Below are 11938 nucleotides of genomic sequence, written 5' to 3'. Positions count from 1 at the left end.
GTGTGAATGCCGGGGTGCAGCTGGGCTCTGCTCTGTCAACTACTCTGGGGCCCCACAGGCGCAAAGACCACTCCAGGCCTCAGAGTGGGGAGTGCGTGTTTTTCAGACACAAAAAGTAGACACAAACAGTCTGTTCCCTCCGGCTGCCCCGTCCCCTGGCCCGGGAGGACCTAGGAGGGGCTCAGGCAGTCACGGTTCTAGAATTCCTCCTTCACGCTGAGGCCCAGGAGGAGAGGCTGAGTGAGAGACAGGCACCGAGGTGCAGCCAGGTCTGTGCTGCCCTCCTCTCCTCAGCTCCGCCAGGCTCAGCACTGGAGCCGAGGCTCCTGCAGCTGTTTCCAGAGCCGAATGCTACCCTGGGGGCTGAGGGGCCGCACCAGCAGCAGGTCCCGGAGAGCACAGGCTTCAGCAGTGCGGTCTGCTGGCCAGGCTGTGAGGAAGCCTTTGTGGTCCCTTGGTGCCAGGCCCAGGGCCCGGAAGCACAGGCCAGTGTAGACATCGTCGAAGGGGAAGGGGGCCACACGGGCCGCTGCCCGCAGCAGCCAGGGTGCCAGGCGCCCAGCAATGACATAGCCGCCGCCACTGGCATAGGCCGGGTATTCACCTTTAAAGAAGGATCTAGGCACGTAGAAGGGTCCTCTGGGCTTCCGCAGGGGTCTGGCCTGGGTAAAGACCTCACCCAGGTAGAGGCTTCGGGCCCATCTAGGGGGCAGGGCCCGCAGGTGGTCCAGAAGGGCCCGTGTGTGCACGAAGGCGTCATCCTGAGCCTGCAGGACGAAGCTCACGCCCGGGCAGTGTCGGTCCAGCCAGGCCAGCAGCAGCAAGTCTTTGAGCGTCCGATTGAAGGGGACGTCGAGGAAGTCCCAGAGTAGCAGGTCACTGTAGCGGCGACTCTCCCAGGCCACCAGGGAGCTTAGGTCAGGCCCCCTCTCACCCTCTGGTGACCCGAGCAGGAAGAGCAGCCGGACCCCAGGAACCGGACTGCCCCAGGTCTCCCTCACGGCCTGTCGCTCTGCAAAACGCCCTGGTTCCGACTTGATGGCCAACAGAAGGTAGGGGACGTCCGTACCTGAGCAGTCGGCCACTTGGCCGCCACCACTTCTAGGCAGCCACTGGGGGAAATTCCGGCAGGCCGCCGACAGCAAGAAGCGGCGGAGGTCCTTGGGGTAGGAGGCGAAGTCTGGGATCTCTGCAGCAGCGGCAGCCCCCCAAGCCCGGCAGCCCCCTGCCTCAGCGCTGTCCCCACTGGGCAGGGACCCCAGCCGCCACTGCTGCTGGTTCCAGTATGCAGAGAGCAGCGGGCTGGTCTGGCCCAGACGGGCAGAGAGGTTAGCCGGCAGGGTGGGCTCGGGGGTGGCTGGTGTGGGGCCCAGTGGGGTGCCCTGGGGTCCCCGGTAGGCCTTGCTTAGCCAAGACTCAGATGTCCACTCGATGTACACCTTGAGGCCCAGGAGCGTGAGCAGCGCTGACAGGCAGAGAAGGCACTTGGGGCAGCGCATGACCCAGCCCAGGGAAGGGGCGGCCGCGGGAGCTGCAGAGGAGCCACGGTTGCGTCGGGGGTCAGTCCCTGCCAGCCCCTGTGCCCGCTCCCCTCAGCCCCAGACCCTGAACCCGCCCACCTCTTCCCTATTTCTGACCTTGGAATCCAGTTCCCATTCGTTCTGACACCCTGCTCTTTCCCCTGAGCCCAGCCCCTTCCACTGACCTGTTCTGCAGGCAGCACCCCCCCCCCCCCCACCGCACTGGGGGATTGGGGACTTGGCCTTTCCAGCCCCCCTTGGTCCACTCATCAGGCGCCAGAATCACGGGGTCAGCCCTTCCACCTCCTGGAAAGCCAGCCTCCCTCACCCTAACATTCCCCACCCCGGGGAAGGGGAGCCAGCGACCTTTTACCTCTGGGTCCAGCTCCCGCCTGCGCCGGTCCGGGCCTCAGCTCAGGCCCTCCCTCGCTCCCTCCCTTCAGCTCTCGCCAACCTGCGGTGCAGCCGTCTGAGCCCAGCCCAGCCAGTCCGGAGAGGCGGGGAGGGAGGCCTCAGGGCCCCAGGGGCCGGGAGGGGCCGGGGCGGGGCCGAGGGAGGAGAGGAGGGGAGGGGAAGGGAGGGCAGGAGGCCGACCTGAGGGATGGGGCTCTGGCGTGTTGGGGCTGGTTTTCTGGTGAGACAGCGGGAAGGTTCAGGGTGGCCAAAGACACAGATGGGGGACCTGGCGAGGCCAGGCAGGGAGAGCCAGGGGCCTGGGAGAGTCTGGGGGTAGGGGGTGAGGCTGAGGGCCAGGCCTGAGCTTGAGCTGGGTAGTGCCGAGATGGCCCAGGGACAGGCAAGAGTCCCAAAGTGGCAGAGCTGGGAGGGGAGGCGGGCGGCTGGCGCCCGGCCGCAGAGGCGGCGGGCCGTGCTGAGGGGATGGGCCGCCCGTGCCAGAGATGGGGTGTGTTGTGGCCACCGGAGGAGTCGGGGTGGGGAAGGGGAATGGGCCGGGTTGGTGGAGGAGGAGGGATGGGGGAGACCTCAGGGGCAGGCGGGGGAAGAGAAAGGAGAGATGGAGGGGGAGGCAAAGAGCAGAGGACTGCAAGGGGAGAGGCAGGGGAGGGACGTGGAGACCGGGAGTGAGGTACAGGGTAGCCAGGTGCCCCTGGCGGGAAGGGAGAGAGCAGAGGCAGATGGAGGACCCTGGGGTGGGACCAAGAAGAGGGCGCCTGCGGACAGCCAGAGCCTGGGGAGAGGTGGAGAAGGGAGCTAAGGAGGAGCAGGAGGGGACCTGATGGAAAGGGAAGGGGTGGGTGAAGGGGGAGCCAAGCTAGAGGCCAGTGGAGGGTGGGGTGAGGGCACCCGGGGCCCTGGTGCTCAGCTGCCCCGGTACCTCCTCCACCCCTTTGGTGCCTCGGGTCTGCCTCACGGGGGCGGGATCCATCCCTCCCCCATTCCCCACTCCAGCCCCACCCACAGCTGCACCGTGACTCCAGGAACACTCACATCCGGCCCCCCGGGACAGGAGAGGGTGTCTGCCTGTGTTTACGTCCCTGCCCTCCGGGGGCCTCTGCTGTTGGGGCTGCTGCAGCTGTCTGGGGAGGCGGGCAGACGAGGTCTCCTTAGCCCAGACCTCCTGGAACCTTGGGTGGCACCGAGGGCCCCTCTGAGCCCGGCCTGACCCCCTTCACTCCACCCTGGATTGGGAGGACCCTCTGATGTCTCCTCCTCGGCACCCTGTCAGCAGCAGCGGATCTGTCCGGAGCTGATCGCCTCCCCCTAAGTCTGAGTAATGGAGCCCGGGGGAGCCGCTGGAGGCCAAGCGCACAGAGGAAGTGCCGAGTGTTGATGCAACGAAAGCCAGAGTGGGAGAAGACAGCCAGGGGCAGGGCCCTGAGCGCCCTGGAAGGGTCTCCCCAGCAGGCCTCCCCCACCCCCACCCCCACGCGGGGCTGGGAGAAGAATCTAGCTTCTCCCAGGGGTGAGAGGTCCTGCCACCAGGGCTGACGCTGCTCCTCCTGGGGGGTGATTGGAAATCTCAGAGTACAGCGTTGGTTGTTATGGAACTGGAACAGGGAAAGTCCATCGAAAGTCCATCGTGGAGAGTGAAGAGCTGCCTTCCTGTGGAACACAGTGCTGGGGGGAGGTTGCAGGTCAACCATGAGCAGCCCGGTCCAACACTAACCTCCCTCAGCGCTGGGTCCCCCCCTCCAGATTACGTCAGGGCCTCTCTGGCTTCTCTCCTAACTGCAGGCCACACTGGAGTCCAAGTTCCAGTCAGCCGACCGGAGAGAGCCCTTAGAACCACCCAGCTGTACTAGCTAACTCATCACTTCCAGTAAGTGCCCACGGACCCGTGAACTTGGCCCATCTGTGTGATATCCACCGTCACTGGTCTAACACCCTTAGACCCCGGTGTCCCGCGGTTTCTGACTATATGTTTGCAAATATTGCAATTCTTCTAGTGTAGAAAGCTGCACGCCCTGGGTCCCGGCGGACGTCTGTACTCTGGAGGGCAGAGATTTGACCCTCGGTATTTGTGGGTCCGGTGATAGCAGGGGTGCTTGTGAGGAGTCTGTGGGGGCGTAGATGCCTGCTTTCAAGGCCTCTGCTTGGGTGAGGTGAGCATAGGGTTGTTAAGCACGGGAAGGCTGCTGGGCTCCTCGGACACTGGGAAGGGAAGCTCTAGTGACTTGGGAGCGTGAGATCGTCTTGCTCCTCTGATTCCAACCAGACGACCCCATTCCAGATTTTGGGTCCCTCGCGTACCAGTCAGCACCCACGCTTGCACATAAGAAACTTGTCAAGGCTGGGAATCCAACCGTCATAACTCGACAACCCACAGACTTCTAGATTGTGTTTTCAGTTCTGGCCACCTGCTGGGAGAACTTTGAGGGGGGGTAGTCACAGAAGCTCCCCAGTTCTCAGACCCTGGCCTGAGCTAAGCAAACAGACTTGAGCCTGTCATTGTCTGTGAGCACTGAAGGGCATGCCAAAGAATGTATCCAGCACCTATGTTTAGAATTGTCACTACCGTCACATGGGTCAGGTGCAGCAGCCCCGGGGGCTCCCGGGACACGTGCTTCAGCTGGCACCTCATCACAGCCCCAGGCGAAAGCTTGACTGTGGTGCCACCGCAGCCGTGGGATTCTCCATCCCGCTTCCCACCACCAGAGAGCTCAGCCCTGAGCTCCAAAGGCAGGACAGGACCAACCCCAAATCCCAGCTTTTGTGAGTCTGTCTCCTGGAACACTCCAGATGCCAGTGCTGTATGAGCGCGGATCCAGTCAGGAGAGAAACACCACACAGTAAATTGAGCAGGTGAAGTTTAATGTAAAGAATTATTGACTTGAATGGCAAATTGAAATAACAGGGACTCGCTGGTAAGGTGCCTCGGCATTTACCGGAGGTCCCCCAGGTGGGGTGCCGTGGAGAGTCATTTGCAGGGAGGTGCCTCAGTGGAGGCACAGCTCTGAAGCTGCCGGCAGAGGGGTGGGGGGTGGGGGGTGGGGGGTGGAAGCTGCTGACCACTGAGCACTCAGGGCAGGGAGCCAGACCAGAGTGAGCACACCGCCGTCCTCGGGAACCAGGAAGCAAAAGCCTCTCCTCCTGGAACCTCTAGGGCGCCCTCTACTGACAAACCTCTTCGTGCCACTTAGCAAAGGCCCAGGTCAGTTTTCACGGAGCAAACGAGAACGCTGAATTTGGAGCCAATACGTGGGTAAGCGGCAACACTGTGGGACCTGGGGCGCTCCCGGCATCTCGTGAGTGCAGGCCAGGGATGCCGTAGCCTGCGGTGAGCTGAGCGGTGTCACACCCCGAAGACCCATCCCCTAGCGTGCCAGCAGCGCCCCGGTGTCAGCCAGGTCCGGGCAGGAAGCAGCGGCACACTCCAATAAAGATACTTGGAGAGTCTCTGGACACAAGAGCAGAGTCTCTTACGTGCTAGTGGGCAGGTGTGGGGAAACCGTGGGGGGAGCACAGCTCCTGGGGCTGGTAACCCTCCCCCAGGCCTGAAGAGGCAGGAGGAGGCGACTGTTGGTTGGAACCCAGGAGAGAAGCCTGTGGACAGAGCCTCCTGACAGGAGACAGGAGCTGTGACCTTTCCCCCCAGGATGCAGCCAGCCAGAGCCCAACCCCCACACCGAGTGAACCCGACGGAAGTCAGAAGTATGGGGAACCGTGGGACACTCCGCCGGGTCCCGCTGAGATCCGGCCTGACGGTGGCTGGCCGAGGGCTAGGCAGGGGTGGGGCCGGCTGTGTCCCGAGGCTGCTCCTCTGGCCCCAGCTTGAGGTCCTGGGCCCAGTCGGCCCCCAGGACCTCGCAACTAGGAAGCATCTCTTCCACCAGGATCCGAGTGAGGCCCGGACTGGACACGGCAGGGAGGTCCGAGATGTCCAGTCTGCGGAGATTCCTGAGAGGAGGCACCAAGGGGGAGGCCCGCGTCAGGATGGCCTCTGTGTGGGGGAGGGGGTGTGCCAGCCCCCACTTCAGCCCCCAGCTCCTTAACAGTAAAGTCCTCCAGGGTCCAGAAAACGTTAGAGCGGCTCAAGTACACGACACCCACCATGTTAATCCCGGACGCACACTCTAGCTCCTACTGTTTACAACAGTGCAAATGTCACGGGGTCTTCGTTGAAACCAAAAGGAAGAAAAACCAGGCATCCTTTCCCTCTGCCACAGATTCACCGCGACTGCTCATCTGTGCCGACCCCACACGTGCTCCGGATTAGTCGTGGCGGCAGGGACACGGGGACTGCCTGACGGGCCCCCTCCCCGCTTTCCCGCACCTGTCGGGTGGGAGCCCCCACCCTGGCTTGAGCTGCGGTCTCACCAGAGGTGGTGGAGGCAGGCGAGGCCCCGTTCAGAGACTCGGGGACAGCCGGCCAGCGAGAGCTCCTGCAGCGAGCTGGCCAGCGGGTGGAGGCGGCTGAGACACCAGTCATCCACGTGGGGGCAGCGCTGCAGCCACAGGGACTGGAGCTCCTTCAGGGCCACTGCAAGGGGGCGGGAGGGACGGCACTGAGGGCCTTTCTGGAACCCACCACCAAAGGGAAAACGCAAGGCCCTGCCCGTCTCCACCGCACTCACAGAGGCTGTCCAGGCCTTGGTAGTTGATGGCACAGCCGCTGGCATCGACGGCCTCTACGGGCACCGCCTGCAACTTCAAGAAGTCCAGAGAGAAGTGGCCACGCTGATTTGGCCGGATCCACTCCCTGCCCTGAAACCTGGAAGGGGAGGGGGGGTGTCAGCAGGACACCCCCCCCCCCAGGCCTCCAGAGGATGCTCCCCAGCCCTGGGCGACATGGTCCCACGGGATCTGGTGCACTCGCTCTACATCAGGCCCTGAAAGTTTTCATGGGAACAAAATGAGGGGTAGATGCATAAATGACCTTTTTCAAAGAAGAAGAAAAAAGGGGAGAAAAACCAGGAGGAGGAAGGGAAGGAGGAGAAAGGAAGGGGCCAAGGAAAGAAAAGAAACATGGATATTTACTGAGCACGTGTGCTGTGCCAGGCCTGTTCCAAGTGCTTTGGTAGCAAAATGGCTTTGAATCTTTGCAGCAAACCTCATAGGCTGGGTACAACTGCTGTCCCGTTTTACAGGTGACAGAGCGGAACAAGTTCAGGAACCAGCCCCAAGCCCTAGAGCCAGTAGGGGCTGGAGCCCGGAGCTCATGGGGAGTCAGGAGAGCCTCGGGGTCCGTGCTCCACGGCCTCCCCCCAGCCCACTTCGGACACTTGTGCCATCATACCTGACCGCGCCTCCCTGCTTCAGGATGAAATAGGCACCCGCGACGTAGGGACCGTATCGCTGGTTGATGTGGTTGAAGGGTCTGTGGAGAGAACAGTAGCTGAGGGTGCGGCCCCAGGAGGTCCCCCCGCACCCCTCCCCCACCATGCCCCGGTGCTGCCCAGAGTCTGCAGCAGCAGGTCTGGGACATGCAGACAGACAGACTGATGACACAGGCTGCAAGGATTTACTGGTATCTATTCAGTGCTGGGCACCAACAGATAGTGGCCCCTGCCCTTGTGAAGCTAATATACAGAAGGAAACAGATAACCAGGAAATTAAGGGCGAATTGCAGAGAGACTCTGTTCCACATGAAAACAACACAGAGGGACTGACTAGGAGTGCCTTGGGTCAGGGGTGGAGAAGCAGAACGCTACTTTATTAAGAAATACTTGGGGCGCCTGGGTGGCGCAGTCGGTTAAGCGTCCGACATCGGCCGGGTCACGATCTCGCGGTCCGTGAGTTCGAGCCCCGCGTCGGGCTCTGGGCTGATGGCTCGGAGCCTGGAGCCTGTTTCCGATTCTGTGTCTCCCTCTCTCTCTGCCTCTCCCCCGTTCATGCTCTGTCTCTCTCTGTCCCCAAAATAAATAAAAAATGTTAAAAAAAAAAAAAAAAAAAAAAAAAGAAATACTTCATGCAGGAGGTGACGCCTGAACAGAGATTTGAGTGGTGGGAACAAAGTCGAAGGTCAAGGCAAAAGCCTGCCAGGCCGGGACAACAGCTAGTGTAAAGGCTCAGAGGCTCAAATTAGGATGGCAGAAAAAAATAGCCACGTGGACACCATGCTGGTGGGCATAAGGGGAGTAGGGGTAGGGGTCTCAAGGCTCAGATTTTAGGCCTTGGAGTCTGGCTTTCATTCTAGTTGCAAGGGGAAACCATTTGAGGTTTTTAAGCAAAAGAGTGTTTTCCTTTTTTTTTTTTTTTAAAGTTTATTTTGAGAAAGAGGGAGAGAGAGCGAGAGAGAGAGCGAGAGCGAGAGAGAGAGAGAATCCCAAGCAGGCTCCACACTGTCTGTGCAGAGCCCGATGTAGGGCTCAAACTTACAGAACTGTGAGATCATGATCTGAGCTGAAACCAAGAGTCTGATGCTTAACGGACTGAGCCACCCAGGCGTCCCTCTATTTTAGTTTCTTAAGAGTCCTTTGGATGATTTATAGACCATAGACTGGAAGAGGCAAAGGGGGATCAGTTTAGGAGATTAATGCACTAACCCTAACCATAAAATGAAGGGGCTGAGACCAGACTAAAATAGGACCAGTAACAACGGGTCAAATTTGCGATGATCTAGTATTTTATTGGTGGGCTAGAGGTGGAAAACAAGAGAAGAAGGATCAGGGAGGACTCCTTGGAATGTGGCCTGAAACACTGGGAACAGTGCTGCTGTTTCCTGGGATGGGGAAGGCTTGGGGGTGAACAGACTTTCTTAGGGGCAAGTCAAGGGCTTGCTGTTCCCCATGTTAAGTCTGAGGTGCCATCCATGTCTTGAGGTGCCTCCAAGAGATGGTGGGCAGCAGGTCACCCATATGAGCTCGAACCCTTGGGAAGGGTGTGGCTGGAGATGAAGATACAACTGGGCAGGGCTGGTATGGAAGCCACACGGCTGTCCGGGAGTCACAAGGGCAGGATCTGAGTTCTCCCTGGTAAGGCCCAGCAGCAGGGTCTTTTTGGCCAAGGGTTCTCACCGATTTTTCTGGTGCACCTTCGACACCCGCTTTCGGAGCAGGTGGTCCCTGAGAGCCTCCACGTCATAGAAGCGGTCAGCCAGGAACTGGAGCAGCGACCTCCCCTTCTTCTGATTGCCCTCGGGGGCTACCACCCTGCTCAGGCCACTGATACCCCTGGTACCCCCATTCCATACTGGGGCCACCAGGTGCAGGGACTGGGGAGGATGGGAAAGGAGACGCTGAGCCTGGAGTGTCCTGTGAGAGTCAGAGCCAGATACCCCTGTTCTTGGTCCATGAATTGTCACCCCAACACTGCTTCCTGGCTCACAAATTTCTCCTTTCAGAACTTCCAAATTCTGCTTTTGGAACACCCCCCCCCAGATTTCCCCATGTTTCCCCCAAATTCAATCCTAAATTCTCTCTTTGATTTGGCCATTCTTGGTCATCCCAATTCTCCACCGATCTTTCCCCAAACCCTTATGTTTGTGTATTATCTGAGCTCTTAATTTCCCACAAAATATCCCCTTAATAATACCCCATTTTCCTTGGAGTCTTCCTAAATAATCCACTTCTATCTCCCCAAAATATATATATTTTAAAGATTTTATTTGTAAGTAATCTCTACGCCCAATGCAGGGATCGAACTCACAACCCCCAAGATAAAAAAAAATATATATTTTAAAGATTTTATTTGTAAGTAATCTCTAAGCCCAATGCAGGGATCAAACTCACAACCCCCAAGATCAAAAGTCCCACGCTCTACTGACTGAGCCAGTCAGGCGCCCCTCCCCAAAATATAATCTTAATTTTTCTTGGTTTCTCCAAACCACCCCTCATCTACCTCCTCTTCAATCTTCCTCCAGTCTTCTCTTAGCCTGCTCCAATTTCTCCTTCTGTTTCAACCAAATTTTCTCAACAATTTGCCCAAATCCTTATTTTTCCTCAAAATTCCCAGGTTTCCAACCTCTCACTTTATTTTTCCCTAAATCCATTCCTTGATTTTACTCAGGTCTTCCTAAATTCCCTCCAGGAATATCGCAAGTTCTTCCCTTAATTTCCCCTAGGTCCCTCCCTCAGAACTGCTAAATTTGACCCTTTGTTTCCTGTCCTCAATTCCCATCATCCCTTTGCTTTTCCATAAAAATTCCGAACTGTCCCATGAGCTCTCCTCCACTGTATCCTTTTGTCTCTTACCGTAGGCCCTCAAACCCTGGCTTCTCCAATCCCTCCCTAACCCCCTTCCTTTGCAGGTCCCACTCCCAGGAACTCGCCAGCCCGACTCATAGAGCGCTCAATCGATCCCTCCCTCTGATTGGCTGCATGCGCCATTTTCGGAACACACTCCCTGCTTCCCCATTGGTTCCTCCAGCCAAGTCCCCGCCCCCCTTCCTCCCTAAAGCGCCTCGGCTATCTGCGACTCACACCGATCCTTCCCGACCCCCAGAGGGTGCGTGTCTGCGATCCCATCGCGAGCCTTAGTGGGAGAGGCCTTCTGCTGTCTCTTGCTCCTTGCTTCCTGGGTGTTGACAGAAACCCTGAAGGCTGAGACAGCAGAGCAGGCTTCAATCTGGGGGCTCATGGAGATCCGGTCACTTACCGCCTTGGGCGCCGCCATCTTGCTAGGCTACGTAACCGGAAGGGGCCGGTTTTTCTTAGTCCACCCGCTTGATTGAGCCTGAGACTACTTTTCCTAGGGTGACGCCCCCTCTGTTTTTCCGCCTCTCCTCTTAAAGGCACACGCACTTTTTACTCCGGTTTAGGGATTCCTCCCACTGCCATTTCCATGGTCCTTACAATCAGACTCTGCAGGCTTTTCCTAGGAGATAGCGGTTAGTCCTTCCTGGTAGACTGATAGAGTACCCTTCCTTCGACTGTACTCACAGTCCCCGTGAGCTGCTCTCTTCCTCCAGTTTTCACACTGACTAGGAAACTGAGTCATTCTTTACACCAGGATCAGGGAAGGAAAAGGTCTAGTGGGTGGTGCGGTTAGACTTCAGGATAAGAGAGATGAGGTCTCAAGACAAGTATTGTGATGTGTCTACAATTTCAGTTTGGAGTTCAACTCCATCTCTCAGTGTGAAGATTGAGTATGAAGTCTTGTGGATAGAATTATTTAGGTGTTTACTGAGTATCTAGCACGTGGCCCACACTGTTTTGGGTACTGGGGTTACTATGGTGAAAGACCAAGCCCTTATCTCAGGGAGTCAACATTCCATGGCTGAGAAAGGATTGACAAGAAACAAAAGAATAAGCAAGATAATTTTAGGTAACTCGTTTGATAAGAGGCAAATAACAACAGGCAATATAATAGGCAGTGACTAGGGAGTCAGGACATGAGTAAAAAGTCCTCTCTGAAGACGTGGTATTTAAGTGGAGATGAAGGATAAGAAGGAAACAGCCATTCAAAGATCTAGGGGAAAGGTGTTCCAAGCAGCTGTAACAGCCAGTGCAAAGGCCCAGGGGTGGGAACCAGCTATCAGAGAGAAGTAGGAGACTAGGTCAGAGAGGCGGGTAGGAAGTGGACTGTGCCCTATTCCATTCTCAGGGGCATGTCATTATATGATTTACTTTTTTTTTTTTTTTTTTGCGAATAAATAACAGGTTTAATGATCCATTTTTTTTTTTGCACCCATAGCTACAGAGACATTATAATTCCGGGATATGCAACCATGCAACACAGACCAACTAGCCAATTCTAAACTAAACTTGGCTTCACAGGGTGCCTGGGTGGCTCAGTCGTTTAAGCGTCAGACTTATGCTCAGGTCATGATCTCACAGTTCGTGGGTGTGAGCCCCGCTTCAGACTGTGCTGACAGCTCTGGGCCTGGAGCCTGCTTCGGATTCTGTCTCTCTCTCTCTCTCTCTCTCTCTCTGCCCCTTCCCCACCCCCAATCGCACTCTGTCTCTCTCAAAAATAAATATTAAAAAAAATTAAAAATAAACATTAAAAAAATTAAAAATAAGATAAAATAAACTTGGCTCCTTACAGCTACCCTGTACGTGCTGCAGTCCAAAATG

The 11938-nt window shown here is 57.3% G+C and overlaps 2 protein-coding genes across 4 annotated transcripts; both read right to left on the bottom strand.

Moving 5' to 3' along the window:
• Positions 1 to 79: 79 nt before the first annotated feature.
• B3GNT8 (UDP-GlcNAc:betaGal beta-1,3-N-acetylglucosaminyltransferase 8) lies at positions 80 to 3240 on the bottom strand. Of its 3 annotated transcripts, none has more exons than XM_047077994.1 (2): positions 2970 to 3240; positions 80 to 1531 (listed from the first exon to the last, which is right to left on the bottom strand). In XM_047077994.1, the coding sequence occupies exon 2, from the start codon at positions 1497 to 1499 to the stop codon at positions 306 to 308; it is 1194 nt and encodes a 397-aa protein (XP_046933950.1). In that variant the 5' UTR covers positions 1500 to 1531; positions 2970 to 3240; the 3' UTR covers positions 80 to 305. The 3 variants fall into 3 exon arrangements, with proteins under 3 accessions (XP_046933950.1, XP_046933949.1, XP_046933948.1); XM_047077993.1 differs by lacking the exon at positions 2970 to 3240 and adding an exon at positions 1887 to 2517; XM_047077992.1 differs by lacking the exon at positions 2970 to 3240 and adding an exon at positions 1894 to 2517.
• A 1531-nt stretch (positions 3241 to 4771) lies between these two features.
• On the bottom strand, positions 4772 to 10537 carry DMAC2 (distal membrane arm assembly component 2). The gene is made up of 6 exons (XM_047077995.1): positions 10345 to 10537; positions 8939 to 9175; positions 7219 to 7299; positions 6557 to 6693; positions 6300 to 6462; positions 4772 to 5879 (listed from the first exon to the last, which is right to left on the bottom strand). The coding sequence occupies exons 1-6, from the start codon at positions 10533 to 10535 to the stop codon at positions 5702 to 5704; spliced, it is 987 nt and encodes a 328-aa protein (XP_046933951.1). The 5' UTR covers positions 10536 to 10537; the 3' UTR covers positions 4772 to 5701.
• Between the last annotated feature and the right edge of the window lie 1401 nt (positions 10538 to 11938).

The sequence above is a fragment of the Lynx rufus genome, unplaced genomic scaffold (genome assembly GCF_022079265.1).
Source record: "Lynx rufus isolate CCGP_SWC_20201006 ecotype Redwood Valley unplaced genomic scaffold, mLynRuf1.p SCAF_16, whole genome shotgun sequence".
Taxonomy (NCBI): Eukaryota; Metazoa; Chordata; class Mammalia; order Carnivora; family Felidae; genus Lynx; species Lynx rufus.
The sequence above is the reverse complement of the archived record's forward strand: the minus strand, read 5'-3'. Positions and strand labels throughout refer to the sequence as shown.